This window comes from Oncorhynchus kisutch, linkage group LG10 (genome assembly GCF_002021735.2).
Source record: "Oncorhynchus kisutch isolate 150728-3 linkage group LG10, Okis_V2, whole genome shotgun sequence".
Lineage (NCBI taxonomy): Eukaryota > Metazoa > Chordata > Actinopteri > Salmoniformes > Salmonidae > Oncorhynchus > Oncorhynchus kisutch.
Window position 1 is genome coordinate 17823939 of NC_034183.2, and position 20587 is coordinate 17844525.

Sequence of the window (20587 nt, forward strand, 5' to 3'; positions counted from 1 at the left end):
TCATATTCATAGTGTGTTTGCAAAGCACACACAAGCATGTGAATATACATATGCCTGTTTACTGAATGCATCGGCCCAAAATAATGACATGTTGTTTTGTACTTCAGAATGGGTAATAGGATGCTATGGGTCAAGAGATTGCTTAAATTATACAACTCTGTCTTATCTGTCAGCTTTCTACAGTTATTATGCCATGAAGTGAGTCTACTACATAGTCCACTTGGTTTTATGCTATGAAAGCGTAATTACATTTACATTATTGCAGTCTATTCTTTGGGGAAATTGTGGATTTCCACTCTATTATGATTGCACTGAGAAAGAGGCCAGCCATAAACAAAATAAGTATTTATTATGCTAATTATACAATCAAATCAACAAGGAGCACTGGACCCATATTGGAGAGGACCACAGTCATTATGTACACAAGGACAGTCTCTCAGTGAAGCAAGAAATAAGCATTCATAACTGATGTTTTCATTTAGTTCATTTTAAAAACTAGGTGCAATCGTATATAATCGTATGTATTCTAGTTGTTCAAATGTGAGGGTAAAATGGTCTTGGTATAGATTAAGTTAGCAAGAAATCTACAAAATGTTGCAACTGAACATTAAAATCCTATCCATTGTAATGTGATGAAGTCCAGCCTAAAAAAAGGAGCTCTATTTTAGATGATGGTGATGGTGAGTCTTTATATGGTAGATATTTTATAAAATGTGATTCAGTGTCGTGGTCTGTATGCAGCAACCCTGGGAGGACAAATGGGGCTTGTGCCAAAGGGGGGATTCTGTCTGAGCTGGAATCCCACGGATAATGTGACACACAGCAACGCAAGGTGAGGCAGCACTGAGCCCAGGCAGGCAGGCAGGCAGCCCAGTCAGGCAGGCAGCCCAGTCAGTCCGACAGGCAGACAGCCCAGTCATGCAGCCATGCAGGCTTTTCCACTGAGGTGTAGTTCTGCACAGAGCCCCAGGTGGTCACAAACACTATGTCAAACAGCTCATTAGCTTCAGCTGTAGCATTAATCACTCTGTGGAATCGTCCTGCATCATGTTTTGGACCCCAGTCTAAACCCACTTTCATCAATGACACAGTCAGGGCTGAATTGAATGGGAGTGCGGTTAGGCAGGGCCCTACATGGAACATATGCATTCAGCCCATGTAGTGCAGCGCTCTGGAACATAACATTATGTGACTTTGATTATACACTTCCTGCTCATGTGATTGACCTAACAAAGCACTCTTGACTGCCATTTTCCTTTCACACCCCTCCCCCTATCTATCCCAGGGGATCGGGAACATGTTTCTTTACCGTTTCATTTTGATTTCTTTTGTAGCTCAGGAAGTGCACCCGCTGAACATTATTTTCAATAAGCATCATCATGTATCATTGTAAGGACACATGCTCTAATCAAGTCAACCATCTGGCCGGCTCCTTATGCGCCATCAAGCTTAAAATCTTTACATCTGTTGATCAAATGAATGGTTCATTGTTTTCAGAGAACTCTCCGTAGCCCTTTCCTACAGTCAATGACCAAAAGCAACCCCTTTGGCCTCATGGGTGGAATGTTATTCATATTTTTCATATTTTCATAATTAATGAAGATTATATAACATAACATAAAACAAAAATCTGGTGTTTCTATGTCAAACCGTTTTGCTTACATTTCAGTCTTCTGTGATGTACACTACCGTTCAAAAGTTAGGGTCACTTAGAAATGTCATTGTTTTGAAAGAAAAGGTCATTTTTTGTCCATTAAAATAACATCAAACTGATCATAAATACAGTGTAGACATTATTAACGTTGTAAATGACAATTGAAGCTGGAAACTGCATATTTTTTATGGAATATCTACATAGGCGTACAGAGGCCCATTATCAGCAACCATTACTCCTGTGTTCCAATCGCACGTTGTGTTAGCTAATCCAAGTTGATCATTTTAAAAGGCTAATTGATCATTAGAAAACCCTTTTGCAATTATGTTAGCACAGCTGAAAATTGTTGTTCTGATAAAATAAGCAATAAAACTAGCCTTCTTTAGACTAGTTGAGTATCTGGAGCACCAGCATTTGTGGGTTCGATTATGGGCTCAAAATGGACAGAAACAAAGACCTGTCTTCTGAAACTCATCAGTCTATTCTTGGGAAATGAAGGCTATTCCATGCAAGAAATTGCCAAGAAACTGAAGATCTCATACAACGCTGTGTACTACTCCCTTCACAGAACAGTGCAAACTGGCTCTAACCAGAATAGAAAGAGGAGTGGGAGTGTCACGCCCTGGTCTTAGTATTTTGTGTTTTCTTTATTATTTTGGTCAGTCCAGGGTGTGTGGTGTGTTTTGTCTTGGGGTTTTTGTAGGTCATGGGATTGTGGTTAGTGGGGTTGTCTAGAATAGTCTATGGCTGCCTGGAGTGGTTCTCAATCAGAGGCAGGTGTTTATCGTTGTCTCTGATTGGGAACCATATTTAGGCAGCCATATTCTTTGAGTGTTTCGTGGGTGATTGTTCCTGCCTCTGTGTTTGTTTGCACCAGATAAGGCTGTTTAGGTTTTCCACGTTTATTGTTTTTTTTGTATTCAGTTGTTCATGTGTACTATTTCGTATTAAAAGAACCATGGACACTTACCACGCCGCATATTGGTCCTCCGATCCTTTTCGCCTCTCCTCTTCGAAAGAAGAGAAGGAAATCCCTAACAGAATCACCCACCACAACAGGACCAAGCGGCGTGGTGACAGGCAGCGGCAGCAGGAGCAGCGAAATCCAGATTTCTCTAAATAGGAGGGTTATAGGAGAATGGAGTTGGAGAGACGAGCACGGCGGCGTGGATGGAAGCCCGAGAGTCAGCCCCAAAAATGTATTGGGGGGTGGCACAGGGAGAGTGTGGCAGAGTCAGGAGTCAGACCTGAGCCAACTCCCCCTGTTTATCGTAAGGAGCCAAGGTGGAAACCAGAACCAGAGCCGGTGTTGGAGGTGAGCGAAGCAGAGACTGTGAAGGAGTTAATGGGGAAATTGGAGGAGAGAGTTATGAGGGAGTTGCTGTGTTGGTCATGAGGCACGGAATTCGCCCGACGGAGCGTGTCGGGGATTTGATGGCACCTGGGTCAGCTCTCCATACTCGTCCTGAGGTGCGTGCTAGTCGGCTGGTTGAGATGGTGCCAGCCTCACGCACCAGGCCTCCTGTGCACTTCCCTAGCCTTGCACGTCCTGTGCCAGCTCAGCGCTACAGTGCGCCTAGCAGTGCTAACCGTGGCGGGCGTGGTACTGATCAGGCACCGTGTTATGCGGTGGCACGCACAGTGTCCCCAGTACGCGTGCTTAGCCCGGTACGCTACATCTCAGCTCCTCACATCTGCCGGGCTAGGGTGAAGTTCCAGCCAGGGCGGTTGGTGCCAGCCCTGCTCTCAAGATCTCCAGTACGCCTTCACGGTCCGGTCCATCCAGTGCCACCTCCACACACCAGCCCTCCGGTGGCAGCTCCCCGCACCAGGCTTCCTGTGCGTGTCCTCGGCCCAGTACCACCAGTGCCAACACCACGCACCAGGCCTATAGTGCGCTTCGCCTGTCCAGCGCTGCCGGAGTCTCCCGTCTGTCCAGCGCAGTCAGAGCCTTCCTCCTCTACAGCGCTGCCGGAGTCTCTCGCCTGTTCAGCGCTGCCGGAGACTACCGCCTGTTCAGCGCTGACGGAGTCTCACGCCTGTCCAGCGCTGACAGAGCTGCTAGTCTGCAAGGAGCCACCAGAGCTGCTAGCCTGCAAGGAGCCGCCAGAGCTGCCAGTCTGCAAGGAGCTGCCAGAGCTGCCAGTCTGCAAGGAGCCGCCAGAGCTGCCAGTCTGCAAGGAGCCGCCAGAGCTGCCAGTGTGCAAGGAGCCGCCAGAGCTGCCAGTCTGCATGGAGCAGCCAGAACTGCCAGTCAGCATGTAGCAGCCAGAGCTGCCAGTCAGCATGGTGCAGCCAGAGCCGCCAGTCAGCATGGAGCAGCCAGAGCCGCCAGTCAGCATGGAGCAGCCAGAGCCGCCAGTCTGCCAGGATCCGCCAGTCAGCCAGGATCTGCCGGAACCGCCAGTCAGCCAGGATCTGCCAGAACCACCAGCCAGCTAGGATCTGCCAGAGCCATCAACCTGCCTGAGCTTCCTCTCAGTCCTGAGCTGCCTCTCAGTCCTGAGCTGCCCCTCAGTCCCGAGCTGCCCCTCAGTCCCGAGCTACCCCTCAGTCCCGAGCTACCCCTCAGTCCCGAGCTACCCCTCAGTCCGGAGCTGCCCCTCAGTCCAGTGGGGCCCTTGGTGAGGGTTACTAGGCCAAGGTCGACGGCGAGGGTCGCACATCTAAGGACGCGTATTAAGCGGACTAAGACTTTGTAATTAATTTGCAAATAAATTCATAAAAAATCATACAATGTGATTTTCTGGATTTTTTTTCTCATTTTGTCTGTCATAGTTGAAGTGCACCTATGATAAAAATTACAGGCCTCTCTCATCTTTTTAAATTGGTGGCTGACTAAATTGGTGGCTGACTAAATACTTTTTTGCCCCACTGTATATCTGACCAAATTATGAAAGACAAGATTTGTAATTTTAAATTCCGTAAAGTTACTGTGGAAGAGGGGAAAAAAGTATTGTCTATCAACAATGACAAGCCACCGGGGTCTGACAACTTGGATGGAAAATAACTGAGGATAATAGCATTCGATATTGCCACTCCTATTTGCCACATCTTCAATTTAAGACTAGAAGGTGTGTGCCCTCAGGCTTGGAGGGAAGCAAAAGTCATTCTGCTACCTAAGAATAGTAAAGCCCCCTTTACTGGCATAAATAGCTGACCAATCAGCCTGTTACCAACCCTTAGTAAACCTCTGGAAAAAATGGTGTTTGACCAGATACAATACTATTTTACAGTAAACATATTGACAACAAACTTTCAGTATGCTTATAGAGATGGATATTCAACAAGCACAGCACTTACACAAATGACTGATGATTGGCAGAGAGAAATTGATGATAAATAAATTGTGGCGGCTGTTTTGTTACACTTGAGTGCAGCCTTTGACATTATCGATCATAGTCTGCTGCTGGCAAAACTTGTGTTATGGCTTTCCACACCCTGCCATATTGTGGATGAAGAGTTACCTGTCTAACAGAACACAGAAGGTGTTCTTTAATGGAAGACTTTCCAACATAATCCAGGTAGAATCAGGAATTCCCCAGGGTAGCTGTCTAGGCCCATTACGTTTTTCAATCTTTACTAATGACATGCCACTGGCTCAACACTATACATGTCAGCTACTACAGCGACTGAAATGACTGCAACACTTAACAAAGAATTGCAGTTAATTTCAGAGTGGGTGGCAAGGAATTAGTTAGTCCTAAATATTTCTAAAACTAAAAGCATTGTATTTGGTACAAATAATTCACTAAACCCTAAACCTCAACAAAATCTTGTAATAAATCATGTGGAAATTGAGCAAGTTGAGGTGACTAAACTGCTGGGAGTTACGCTGGATTGTAAACTGTCATGGTCAAAACATATTGATACAACAGTAGCTAAGATGGGGAAAAGTATGTCCATGATAAGGTGCTGCTCTATGTGGTCAGGTGCCACAAAAAAATTACTTAGGAGAATTGCAATTGGTTCAGAACAGAACAGCACGGATGGCCCTTGGATGCACACAGAGAGCTAATATTAATAATATGCATGTCAATCTCTCCTGGCTCAAAGTGGAGGAGAGATTGACTTCATCACTGCTTGTATTTATGAGAGGTATTGACATGTTGAATGCACCGAGCTGCCTGTTTGAACTACTGACACACAGCTCGGACACACAAGCATACCCCACAAGACATGCCACAAGAGGTCTCTTCACAGTCCCCATGTCCAGAACAGACAATGGAAGGCACACAGTACTAAATAGAGCCATGACTACATGGAACTCTATTCCACATGAAGTAACTGATGCAAGCAGTACAATTAGATTTAAAAAACAGATAAAAAACACCTTATGGAACAGTGAGGACTGTGAAGCAACACAAACATAGGCACAGATACATGCATACACACACACACACAAGATAGCATACGCACTATACACACACGTACACGGATTTTGTACTGTATATATGTGGTACTGGTGGAGTAGGGGACAGAGAGCACACAGTCTGTGAATGTATGTTTTTAAAATGGTATAAACTTCCTTCATTTTGCTGCACCCCAGGAAGAGTAGCTGCTGCCTCCATAATAAATACAAATGGTACAGGTGTTTTATTTTTTAAAGCCCATAACCATGTGTGTGAGGTGTATTCTTTTATTTCAAAGTAGATTTGTTTAAGACTACCAATAATCACTTTGTGTGACACTGATTTAGCCCACAGCAGTAAAAGGTTTTAACCTTTGAGGCTCTCTAAACTTTTTTGGCTGTCCTACACAAGCTTTATTGATGTTGTTGTGTTTTTATGGCACAATGATAGGTAGGTGGGCGCAGAGGTGATTCAGATCATTACAAAAGAGGATAATGATCCACGTTTACCTCAAGATCAGGCAGGCTTTGAATGGTAATCTTTACGGCACTGTTTGTGGTCTATGGAAATGCAGGCACGGCATTGTGGGATTTAGTGAGGCACCTGTCATCAGTCACTGATATGTTATGCACATCTCCAGTTCTTAAAGAGAGATTTAGGCTAAGGTTATCAAGAGAGAGGCTCACACTTTTTTATAGTTGATGTCCAGGCCGCATATTTGGCACAGTTGAATTGTGGGACTTATCTAAGTATAGGTGGCAATGCATGGAATCAAGACATTGAGAGTCCATGAGACCAACTTGATGCATACATTTAAACCACTCCCAGAGGGTCAGCATCACTAAAGAATATGAAAGCATGTCTTTGACATTACAATGAATTATTCCACTTATTTAGAGCATCAGTCCCAACGTCTCTGAATGGCTGTAAAAACTCTCAGCCCCCTTAAACAGATAGCCTTGCCAGTAATGTCATGTGTTCCTTCAATGAACTCTAAATAAGTAATGGGCTGGTCGACATGTGAAAGGGGAGGCTGCTGCATACATACACCAGTCTGCTGCTGCATACATACACCAGTCTGCTGCTGCATAAATACACCAGTCTGCTGCTGCATACATACACCAGTCTGCTGCTGCATACATACACCAGTCTGCTGCTGCATACATACATCAGTCTGCTGCTGCATACATACACCAGTCTGCTGCTGCATACATACACCAGTCTTCTGCTGCATACATACACCAGTCTGCTGCTGCATACATACACCAGTCTGCTGCTGCATACATACACCAGTCTTCTGCTGCATACATACACCAGTCTGCTGCTGCATACATACACCAGTCTGCTGCTGCATACATACACCAGTCTGCAGCTGCATACATACACCAGTCTGCTGCTGCATACATACACCAGTCTGCTGCTGCATACATACACCAGTCTGCTGCTGCATACATACACCAGTCTGCTGCTGCATACATACACCAGTCTGCTGCTGCATACATACACCAGTCTGCTGCTGCATACATACACCAGTCTGCTGCTGCATACATACACCAGTCTGCTGCTGCATACATACACCAGTCTGCTGCTGCATACATACACCAGTCTGCTGCTGCATACATACACCAGTCTGCTGCATACATACACCAGTCTGCTGCTGCATACATACACCAGTCTGCTGCTACATACATACACCAGTCTGCTGCTGCATACATACACCAGTCTGCTGCTGCATACACACACCAGTCTGCTGCTGCATACACACACCAGTCTGCTGCTACATACATACACCAGTCTGCTGCTGCATAAATACACCAGTCTGCTGCTGCATACATACACCAGTCTGCTGCTGCATACATACACCAGTCTGCTGCTGCATACATACATCAGTCTGCTGCTGCATACATACACCAGTCTGCTGCTGCATACATACACCAGTCTTCTGCTGCATACATACACCAGTCTTCTGCTGCATACATACACCAGTCTGCTGCTGCATACATACACCAGTCTGCTGCTGCATACATACACCAGTCTGCTGCTGCATACATACACCAGTCTGCTGCTGCATACACACACCAGTCTGCTGCTGCATACACACACCAGTCTGCTGCTGCATACATACACCAGTCAGCTGCTGCATAAATACACCAGTCTGCTGCTGCATACATACACCAGTCTGCTGCTGCATACATACACCAGTCTGCTGCTGCATACATACATCAGTCTGCTGCTGCATACATACACCAGTCTGCTGCTGCATACATACACCAGTCTTCTGCTGCATACATACACCAGTCTGCTGCTGCATACATACACCAGTCTGCTGCTGCATACATACACCAGTCTTCTGCTGCATACATACACCAGTCTGCTGCTGCATACATACACCAGTCTGCTGCTGCATACATACACCAGTCTGCTGCTGCATACATACACCAGTCTGCTGCTGCATACATACACCAGTCTTCTGCTGCATACATACACCAGTCTGCTGCTGCATACATACACCAGTCTCTGCTGCATACATACACCAGTCTGCTGCTGCATACATACACCAGTCTGCTGCTGCATACATACACCAGTCTGCTGCTGCATACATACACCAGTCTGCTGCTGCATACATACACCAGTCTGCTGCTGCATACATACACCAGTCTGCTGCTGCATACATACACCAGTCTGCTGCTGCATACATACACCAGTCTGCTGCTGCATACACACACCAGTCTGCTGCTGCATACACACACCAGTCTGCTGCTGCATACATACACCAGTCTGCTGCTGCATACATACACCAGTCTGCTGCTGCATACATACACCAGTCTGCTGCTGCATACATACACCAGTCTGCTGCTGCATACATACACAGTCTGCTGCTGCATACATACATCAGTCTGCTGCTGCATACATACACCAGTCTGCTGCTGCATACATACATCCAGTCTGCTGCTGCATACATACATCAGTCTGCTGCTGCATACATACACCAGTCTGCTGCTGCATACATACACCAGTCTGCTGCTGCATACATACACCAGTCTGCTGCTGCATACATACACCAGTCTGCTGCTGCATACATACACCAGTCTGCTGCTGCATACATACACCAGTCTGCTGCTGCATACATACACCAGTCTGCTGCTGCATACATACACCAGTCTGCTGCTGCATACATACACCAGTCTGCTGCTGCATACATACACCAGTCTGCTGCTGCATACATACACCAGTCTGCTGCTGCATACATACACCAGTCTGCTGCTGCATACATACACCAGTCTGCTGCTGCATACATACACCAGTCTGCTGCTGCATACATACACCAGTCTGCTGCTGCATACATACACCAGTCTGCTGCTGCATACACACACCAGTCTGCTGCTGCATACACACACCAGTCTGCTGCTGCATACATACACCAGTCTGCTGCTGCATAAATACACCAGTCTGCTGCTGCATACATACACCAGTCTGCTGCTGCATACATACACCAGTCTGCTGCTGCATACATACATCAGTCTGCTGCTGCATACATACACCAGTCTGCTGCTGCATACATACATCAGTCTGCTGCTGCATACATACACCAGTCTGCTGCTGCATACATACATCAGTCTGCTGCTGCATACATACACCAGTCTGCTGCTGCATACATACACCAGTCTGCTGCTGCATACATACACCAGTCTGCTGCTGCATACATACACCAGTCTTCTGCTGCATACATACACCAGTCTGCTGCTGCATACATACACCAGTCTGCTGCTGCATACATACACCAGTCTGCTGCTGCATACATACACCAGTCTGCTGCTGGATACATACACCAGTCTGCTGCTGCATACATACATCAGTCTGCTGCCGATCAGCACAAACGCCAATGAATGAATTCATTAATTAAATAAACATGTATTTCATATTTATTGTAGTCTTTGGAATTTCAAGAAAAGTCATGCGTTCTTGCTGGGATTAATAATGCATTGGATTCAATAATAAGGTCATCAGCAGACTGTAGTTTACACTGAAGCGTGTCCAATTCTAGAACACACACCAGGGTTCCAGAACACACACCAGGGTTCCAGAACACACACCAGGGTTCCGGAACACACACCATGGTGAGCTCTTTTCAATACCACAGGCCCATTCATTAAGCTCCTTGCACAAAGCCCCCCCCCCCCCCCCCCACAAAGGTCTGTTTTGGTTATGAATATCATACAGAATTGCTCTCTCGTACAAGGTGATGCAATATCATGAGGCTCTTTGAGAAGTTTACATTCATATGAAATATTATATTTCTATATATCCTGGCATTGACTATATTTCAAATCGGTATTATGTATTTACTGCACACATAGTCCATACAATATGTGCATATAAAGTACATGCAGTGGTCCCGTCTCTTGGTCTTTCATCACAGTGGTATTATACTGCAGTCAAACACAACACACACAATGCAGTGTAATTCTGTCCTGTATTATCAACAGAGAAGAAGCCCCTCAGCTACACTTTTAATCACTTTCTTGGATTGATTATCCATGTGTAAAAAAGTGCCCACTTTGCACTAAAAATGTCACTGTAAATATTTGACAAATAGCCCCTCTCCAGCCTCCTCCAACAACTTAACTTTGCAAATGAGTGCATATACATATACAGTAAACAGCATGTGCATATTGGCATGTTCCATCATACATGCATGCATTAAACCAAATCAGAGAGAGAGAGAGAGAGAGGGTAGAGGGAGCGAGAGCGAGAGAAAACAAGATAGAGAGTGAGATGGAGAGAGAGAATGAAAGCAAGAGAGAGAGAAAGAGAGAGCGAGAGAGAGAGCGAGAGAGAGAGAGAAAGAAAGAGAATGAAAGAGAGGTAGAGAGAGAGACAAATACAATGAGAGGGAGAGAGAGAGCAAGAGAGAGATAACGAGAGAAAAATATAGAAAGAGCGAGAGGGAGAGGGAGAGGGAGAGGGAGAGTAAGAGAGAGAGAGAGAGAGAGAGAGAGAGAGAGAGCAAAATAGAGAAAGAGAGAGAAAATGAGAGAGAGGGAGAGAGAGATAGAGCAAGAGAGGGAGAGAGAAAGAGAGAGGTAGAGGGAGAGAGAGAAAGTGAAAATGAGAGAGAGGGAGGGAGAGAGAGAGGGTGAGTGAGAGAGATAGAGAAAGAAAGAAAATAAGAGAGAGAGCAGGAGAGAGAAAGAGACAGAGGTAGAATGAGAGAGAGAGAAAAAAAGAGAGTGAGAGAGAGAGTGAGCGAGAGAGAAAAAGAGAGCGAGAGGGAGAGAGAGATGGTCACTGACAGAATCCATTCTGTGATATTGATTTTCACAGTAGAAAGTAAAGGTGCTTTAAAATGTGTCATGTCAGACTGATGCACCATCTTACCTGTTGATTCCCTCATTGATATACAGTTATTCAGTTATACAGTTACCAAAGTCACAATACTGCAATGTCGGGAAAAAATACAAATAAACACAACAAAGACTTGTGTATTATTCATTTGGATGCATGCTTTGTGAGAGAAGATCTTGTGGGTTCCTCAGGTTGACAAAAACAAAGTTTTGCTGAATAAGGAAATGTTATTCAGTAGCTATCTCAAAGTCCTCTGTAATGTGTCTGTATAGAATGATGGGCCGTTTGTAATCGAAAACAGAGGGAAATGCATGCAGATCCCCACTGGGCACAGACGTCAATTCAACATTTATTCCACGTTGGTTCAATGTAATTTCATTGAAATGATGTGGAAACAACATTGATTCAACCAGTGACGGATGGGAAATTAGTGTCTGTACCTGTAACAAATCTATTATGCTCCCGATTTGATTTACCGCACCAAAATATATCTGCCATACACAACATAAATATGCAAATCACATCAGATTACATTTTTCTCCATCTGAATAATTTGGGATTATCAGTAGTAGACAGGAACTAAATCTACTTTTTTCTCTTGGCCTTGCTGCAGTCTGAGTTCCCTCTCCCCACACTCACACAAACACTCACACAAAGGGAATGAAACGCATTGCTCACCCAGCGCCTGATGAAATTCAGCCGACACTGGGGTCATGGAGTTGTGTGGGAGACCATTGATGTTGAGCGCCCCCATCTGGTGAATCTGGGTGGCGGGGAAGGCCACGCTGGGAGTCAGGTAGCCCCCGTGGCTCGCTGCCATGATGGCTGCCTGTTGCTGCATGAGCTGGGGGAACAGGAGGGAGAGATAGGGAGCGAGATTAGTATGGATGATGGGAGAACAGAGAAAGATGAATGGATGGTGGGAGAACAGAGAAAGATTAGTATGGATGGTGGGAGAACAGAGAGAGATTAGTATGGATGGTGGGAGAACAGAGAGAGATTAGTATGGATGGTGGGAGAACAGAGAAAGATTAGTATGGATGGTGGGAGAACAGAGAGAGATTAGTATGGATGGTGGGAGAACAGAGAAAGATTAGTATGGATGGTGGGAGAACAGAGAGAGATTAGTATGGATGGTGGGAGAACAGAGAAAGATGAATGGATGGTGGGAGAACAGAGAAAGATTAGTATGGATGGTGGGGGTGGGAGAACAGAGAAAGATTAGTATGGATGGTGGGGGTGGGAGAACAGAGAAAGATTAGTATGGATGGTGGGAGAACAGAGAAAGATTAGTATGGATGGTGGGAGAACAGAGAAAGATTAGTATGGATGGTGGGAGAACAGAGAAAGATGAATGGATGGTGGGAGTACAGAGAAAGATTAGTATGGATGGTGGGAGTACAGAGAAAGATTAGTATGGATGGTGGGAGAACAGAGAAAGATGAATGGATGGTGGGAGAACAGAGAGGAGAGAAAGATGAATGGATGGTGGGAGAACAGAGAAAGATGAATGGATGTGGGAGAACAGAGAAAGATGAATGGATGGTGGGAGAACAGAGAAAGATGAATGGATGGTGGGAGAACAGAGGAAGAAAAGGAAATGAGGGATGGGCGGTGAGATCATATGAATTAAGCGAGAGAGAGAAAAGATAGAGAGGAAAGGATGGAGAAAGAGACAGGGAGGGAGAGAGAGAGAAAAGATAGAGAGGAAAGGATGGAGAAAGAGACAGGGAGGGAGAGAGAGAGAAAAGATAGAGAGGAAAGGATGGAGAAAGAGACAGGGAGAGAGAGAGAGAGAAAAGATAGAGAGGAAAGGATGGAGAAAGAGACAGGGAGGGAGAGAGAGAGAAAGATAGAGAGGAAAGGATGGAGAAAGAGACAGGGAGGGAGAGAGAGAGAAAAGATAGAGAGGAAAGGATGGAGAAAGAGACAGGGAGGGAGAGAGAGAGAAAAGATAGAGAGGAAAGGATGGAGAAAGAGACAGGGAGGGAGAGAGAGAGAAAAGATAGAGAGGAAAGGATGGAGAAAGAGACAGGGAGGGAGAGAGAGAGAAAAGATAGAGAGGAAAGGATGGAGAAAGAGACAGGGAGGGAGAGAGAGAGAAAAGATAGAGAGGAAAGGATGGAGAAAGAGACAGGGAGGGAGAGAGAGAGAAAAGATAGAGAGGAAAGGATGGAGAAGAGACAGGGAGGGAGAGAGAGAGAAAAGATAGAGAGGAAAGGATGGAGAAAGAGACAGGGAGGGAGAGAGAGAGAAAAGATAGAGAGGAAAGGATGGAGAAAGAGACAGGGAGGGAGAGAGAGAGAAAAGATAGAGAGGAAAGGATGGAGAAAGAGACAGGGAGGGAGAGAGAGAGAAAAGATAGAGAGGAAAGGATGGAGAAAGAGACAGGGAGAGAGAGAGAGAGAAAAGATAGAGAGGAAAGGATGGAGAAAGAGACAGGGAGGGAGAGAGAGAGAAAAGATAGAGAGGAAAGGATGGAGAAAGAGACAGGGAGAGAGAGAGAGAGAAAAGATAGAGAGGAAAGGATGGAGAAAGAGACAGGGAGAGAGAGAGAGAGAAAAGATAGAGAGGAAAGGATGGAGAAAGAGACAGGGAGAGAGAGAGAGAGAAAAGATAGAGAGGAAAGGATGGAGAAAGAGACAGGGAGAGAGAGAGAGAGAAAAGATAGAGAGGAAAGGATGGAGAAAGAGACAGGGAGGGAGAGAGAGAGAAAAGATAGAGAGGAAAGGATGGAGAAAGAGACAGGGAGAGAGAGAGAGAGAAAAGATAGAGAGGAAAGGATGGAGAAAGAGACAGGGAGGGAGAGAGAGAGAAAAGATAGAGAGGAAAGGATGGAGAAAGAGACAGGGAGAGAGAGAGAGAGAAAAGATAGAGAGGAAAGGATGGAGAAAGAGACAGGGAGAGAGAGAGAGAGAAAAGATAGAGAGGAAAGGATGGAGAAAGAGACAGGGAGAGAGAGAGAGAGAAAAGATAGAGAGGGAAAGGATGGAGAAAGAGACAGGGAGAGAGAGAGAGAGAAAAGATAGAGAGGAAAGGATGGAGAAAGAGACAGGGAGAGAGAGAGAGAGAAAAGATAGAGAGGAAAGGATGGAGAAAGAGACAGGGAGGGAGAGAGAGAGAAAAGATAGAGAGGAAAGGATGGAGAAAGAGACAGGGAGGGAGAGAGAGAGAAAAGATAGAGAGGAAAGGATGGAGAAAGAGACAGGGAGAGAGAGAGAGAGAAAAGATAGAGAGGAAAGGATGGAGAAAGAGACAGGGAGGGAGAGAGAGAGAAAAGATAGAGAGGAAAGGATGGAGAAAGAGACAGGGAGAGAGAGAGAGAGAAAAGATAGAGAGGAAAGGATGGAGAAAGAGACAGGGAGAGAGAGAGAGAGAAAGATAGAGAGGAAAGGATGGAGAAAGAGACAGGGAGAGAGAGAGAGAGAAAAGATAGAGAGGAAAGGATGGAGAAAGAGACAGGGAGAGAGAGAGAGAGAAAAGATAGAGAGGAAAGGATGGAGAAAGAGACAGGGAGGGAGAGAGAGAGAAAAGATAGAGAGGAAAGGATGGAGAAAGAGACAGGGAGAGAGAGAGAGAGAAAAGATAGAGAGGAAAGGATGGAGAAAAGAGACAGGGAGGGAGAGAGAGAGAAAAGATAGAGAGGAAAGGATGGAGAAAGAGACAGGGAGAGAGAGAGAGAGAAAAGATAGAGAGGAAAGGATGGAGAAAGAGACAGGGAGGGAGAGAGAGAGAAAGATAGAGAGGAAAGGATGGAGAAAGAGACAGGGAGGGAGAGAGAGAGAAAAGATAGAGAGGAAAGGATGGAGAAAGAGACAGGAGAGAGAGAGAGAGAAAGATAGAGAGGAAAGGATGGAGAAAGAGACAGGGGAGAGAGAGAGAGAAAAGATAGAGAGGAAAGGATGGAGAAAGAGACAGGGAGAGAGAGAGAGAGAAAAGATAGAGAGGAAAGGATGGAGAAAGAGACAGGGAGAGAGAGAGAGAGAAAAGATAGAGAGGAAAGGATGGAGAAAGAGACAGGGAGAGAGAGAGAGAGAAAAGATAGAGAGGAAAGGATGGAGAAAGAGACAGGGAGGGAGAGAGAGAGAAAAGATAGAGAGGAAAGGATGGAGAAAGAGACAGGGAGGGAGAGAGAGAGAAAAGATAGAGAGGAAAGGATGGAGAAAGAGACAGGGAGGGAGAGAGAGAGAAAAGATAGAGAGGAAAGGATGGAGAAAGAGACAGGGAGGGAGAGAGAGAGAAAAGATAGAGAGGAAAGGATGGAGAAAGAGACAGGGAGAGAGAGAGAGAGAAAAGATAGAGAGGAAAGGATGGAGAAAGAGACAGGGAGAGAGAGAGAGAGAAAAGATAGAGAGGAAAGGATGGAGAAAGAGACAGGGAGGGAGAGAGAGAGAAAAGATAGAGAGGAAAGGATGGAGAAAGAGACAGGGAGGGAGAGAGAGAGAAAAAGATAGAGAGGAAAGGATGGAGAAAGAGACAGGGAGGGAGAGAGAGAGATTATTTATATTTATATATATATTTATGTTTATTTGTTTCCTATTTCGTACATTCACTATTTGCACATCATTACAGCACTGTATACATAATATTACATTTGAAATGTTTTTATTATTTGGAACTTTTGTGACTGTAATGTTTACTGTAATTTTTTTAATGTTTATTTCACTTTTGTTTATTATCTATTTCACTTGCTTCGGCAATGTAAACATATGTTTCCCATGGCAAAAACCCCTTTGAATTGAATTGAAATTGAATTGAGAGAGAGAGAGAGAGAGAGAGAGAGAGAGAGAGAGAGAGAGAGAGAGAGAGAGAGAGAGAGAAAGAGAGAGAGAGAGAGAGACGGAGAGAGAGAGAGACAGAGAGACAGAGACAGAGAGAGAGAGAGAGAGAGAGAGACAGAGAGAGAGAGAGAGAGAGAGAGAGAGAGAGAGAGAGAGAGAGAGAAAGAGACAGAGAGAGAGAGAGAGAAAGAGACAGAGAGAGAGAGAGAGGGATGAGCATAGGAAGGTTAGAATAGAGGGAGGGATAGATAGATGGGAGTTGATGGATGGATGGTGCATGAAAGTGAACAGAAAGTAGAGCGGGAATAAAAGAAAGGGGATAAAATAATGGGAAGGGGATAAAATAATGGAAAGGGGATAAAATAATGGGAAGGGGATAAAATAATGGGAAGGGGATAAAAGTCTGTAAAGCGATGTTTAGTGAATCTGTCTATCCTCACAGTGAGTGGGCTGTCAGCAGCTGAAGGAATGGTTCAATAGCTGTCTGTTGGGCTCATTTAGATCAACGGATTGACATGTTCATATTATTCCTATCTCTCGGGAGAATTGAATTGAATTGTATTTATCTTCCTTTGTCAAACTTCTCTGTGAGTGTCCCTCTCTGGTTGTGTAGGGTAAAGTGGAGGGGCAGTGACATCTCTCAGTGGCTGCGCTCGTTGAGCTCTTTTTAATTTGCTGCGGTGCCACTGGCGTGTCATTAGCAGCGACCTGTAATGGCAGTCCATTTATACTGGACACACTGTTAAAGAACTGGGCTGACACCCTCTACCACTTAACACACACACAGCTAAACCCATTCTCTATCCAATACTGCCTAGAATATACACCCCCCCCCCCCCCCACACATACCTAGTATTTCTGCTCTTAGTTTTCTCTCTGCAGTGCACAGGGCCTAATTCCAGAGAAAATCCATCACTGTACAATGGTGTTTGCAACCTCTGGACTAGAGGGTTTATCTGGGAAATCAATGCTATTGTGTGGGGCATGTACGTCCTGTTCAGGGAGGCAGCTACAGTATGTGGAGGACAAACATGAGCACGGTGGGACTATCCCATCGCTCCTTATTCCTGTTTAATAACCCACAGCTCCCTCTGTCCGGTTGAAAAAGTGGACCCCCCCCCCCCTGAGTCTGACTCAGCTAAGCAGAAATCACTCCGCCACTAGAGCTATCTCTGATGCTAATGACCATATTGTGCGGTTGAGGCAGAAGATGCCACTCTCCCTGTATTTGCGTGGAGTCCCTGGATAGGAAAAGCCAATTATTTTCCCTCAATGCCCCTGTCAGGTAACCTGAAAGTGGCTGTCCCGCCACAAAGCGGCTGTCCCGCTGGCACCTCATTCATTAGCCACATGCCTTACCAGCGCTATCTATTAACTCCTTTTGTCATTTGCATAATTGTATCAACGTGACAAATGGGGATCATCCATTCTGCTCTGAATAAGATAAATTGCGATTTTAGGGGTTCAGAAAAGGACATCTAAACCAAAGAAAACAAACAATGAGAGGAAGTCAATGTGAGAGCTGTGCTTGCTGAAGGACAGGGATGGTGTTTATGCCCTCATTAAGATCAGACTAGGGTTGTAGGTTTGGGGTAGAGGGCCTTTGATCTCATTGGCCCCTGTATATGTCACACCAGTCACTGGCTTTTGTCCCCCTCTCAGGCTCTTCTGCCTCCTTTCAATAGGCTCTTGGGACTTGGGCTTACTTTAATGAGCTTGAAATCCATTTGCCAGTGGCCTATACAAGCTGATACAAGCTGCAGATGGCCTAGATGGTAGAATAACAGAGTGGGGCGGAAGGCCTCCGTGTAGCCCTTACTTTACATGCATTGTATAGATAATGCAGTCCTTCATGTCAGCTGCCAGACTGTCATGCATAACACCATGGCATTCAGTGATGTTTTTTCAGAATTACAATGCAGAAAGTTGGAAGCTCAGGCCTGTAATTATGTTGGAATGAGAGTGGGGGATACAAACTGGCGCTGATAAAAAGCCTTGGTCCACCAACTAGAAGCCAACTAGAACTGGAAGCGTTGACAGAGATATTCTGAGTAATTTGGTCAACCAACTTGACAGAGTATTCAGAGTAATTTGGTCAACCAACTGGAAGTGTTGACAGAGATATTTAGAGTAATTTTCTTTTTCTACAACTTTCATCCACATTCAGATGGTATATTTATCCTCGGCAGTAGATAGCAAAATGTCTGTGGCAGACAAAGAGCTAAATACAATTGAACCAAGTCTTCATCATCACGCCCATAACCTTTTCTCGCTACGACAAGAAAAATAAAGGAAAGGAATAAAAGAAACGAAAGGAGAAGAAAAGAAGCAGGGAAAAAGTTGCCCGTTGCTACAGCATCCATTTAGTGTCAGGCATCTGCTATTTTGTTGCAACCTGATGGTTTTATTCTCCCCTGGCGCCAGCAGGCAATCACCTCTTTATCACATGGCAATTATCTCTATAGCACTGCTCTGTGACTCGCTGACTCTCAGCACTGTCACATGTGACCCTTCCAGCCAGTCCTGCACAGGTACTGAGAAGGAGGAGAGAATGGGGTAGCTAGGAAGGAGAAGTGTGTGTGTGTGTGTGTGGGGGGGGGGAGCAAGCAAAAGAGAAAACCCCGGTTATTGAGGTCTTGGACCTGCAGATTGCCTGAAACTGCAGACTGGTGTGCACTCTAGCAGAGAAAATCTGAAGACAATGGAGTCCACTGCAACTTCCTGGACTGAGCTTAATGGCTTCATTTGTTACCATCATGTATCTCCTTAGTGGGGTTTAATAGGGTTTGTTTAATCCCTGCTGCACTTTGCTGTGTGTGTGCGTGTGTGTGTGTGTGCGTGTGTGTGTGCGTGCGTGCGTGTGCGTGTGTGTGTGTGTGTTTGTGTGTGTGTGTGTTTGTGTGTGTGTTGGTTTGGGAGGGTGTCACACTTATAAGGTCATTTTTTAATGAAATGTCAAGATCCGTACAGTTGGCTTACCTAAATAAATGTTTTCTCTCTTGTATTATGTTTGGGACCTTTAATTAGGCATCATATAAAACATCCTCCTAGATATTGGCTGTGCATAGTTCCTGCTTGTGCAATGAACTGACTGGTGGTGTTGATTAGATGAGAGTACAGGCAAATCAGTTCAATATCAGTTGTAAGTCCTCTCTATTATGGATGTTTTGTAAAACACATTCTCAATTTACATTTAGTTTTTATAGTTGATCATTTCCTGATCTGTTAGGTTGGGTTGTGTTGAAAAGCATCAGCTATATATATATATATTCTGACTAGTTCCAACAGGGGGCGATGTTTGTCAATGTGAGTATTACACTCATGTGCCTCCTACATCTACCCACACATAACTTTACCATTTGCACATTGTTAAAACAACTCCTTTCTCAAGTCATACATTTTTCGCACATTCAACCTAATACATCTGTTTGGGTGATTTTGTGCCTCTAGTGTCGCACATCTCCAAGCCTTCCCTTCTCACACAGGGTTGTGGCTCCCGAGTTGTGCAGAGGTCTAAAGCACTGCATCTCAGTGCTAGAGGCGTCACTACAGACCCTGGTTTGATTCCAGGCTGTATCACAACTGGCTGTGATTGGGGGTCCCATATGGCGGTACACAATTGGCCCAGCCTCGTCCCAGTTAGGGTTTGGCTGAGGTAGGCCGTCATTGTAAATAAGAATTTTTTCCTAATTGACTTGCCTAGTTAAATAAAGGTTAAATAAAGGTTAAATAAATTGTAGAAAAATTCAGCAAGCTGAAATGGCTGTTCTTAAGAATATACACATGGATTGAGATGAGAGGAAGTAGGGACTCAAATCAAATCATGTACAAATATGCTCCATGTCTATTGACAGACGACAGGGAAAAATGGGTAGCTTGTTTTTTGTGTATTTACACTGCTTCTTTAAAACAACTATTATCAGCCATTTGGAATGGTATAGGACTATCTTCCTTCTCTCTCCCTATGTTTCGTGAAATCACGAATGGGATGTCATCTGTCAAAACAGTGCTGCGTCTATCTTGAAAATGGCACATTTCTCATTTTTGGCACATGTTGTCAGTATTGTATCCCTCCAATTTGTGTTCACAACCCCCCCCCCCCCCTTCCCTGGTTTGACTAAAATCCAATTTACAGGCTGTCAGCTCAGCTCCATAATCCTATCCACTGCTGTATTTGTGAAGCAGCTCTTTGAATTAGCATTTTACTGTACTGTGTGTATATATAGGATCCCTGTAGATGTCTGTATTCCATACCCTGCTAGCTATATATACACTGGCAAACGAAAGGAGGAATACATACAGGATATTCTGAGATAAAGTTATTCTCTGTCATTGTGGGTTTTCTTCTTGGGAGGGTGTAGTAGTTTATTAAAAAGTAAAGAAACATTTCAAGTGTAGTTAAAGACTGTAACTAATATCTAATAAATGTAACTATATTGACTGTAACTAATATC

At 44.8% G+C, this 20587-nt stretch overlaps 1 protein-coding gene across 6 annotated transcripts in view; it reads right to left on the reverse strand.

Annotated features, from left to right (window-relative positions):
- The window catches only part of LOC109897470 (CUGBP Elav-like family member 5), a 367555-nt gene that overhangs the window by 16180 nt on the left and 330788 nt on the right, over positions 1 to 20587 (reverse strand). For all 6 annotated transcript variants that reach the window (XM_031833229.1, XM_031833234.1, XM_031833231.1 and 3 more), the window contains exon 8: positions 12031 to 12196. In XM_031833229.1, coding sequence (XP_031689089.1) covers positions 12031 to 12196 — 166 coding nt within the window. The remainder of the gene's footprint in view (positions 1 to 12030; positions 12197 to 20587) is intronic.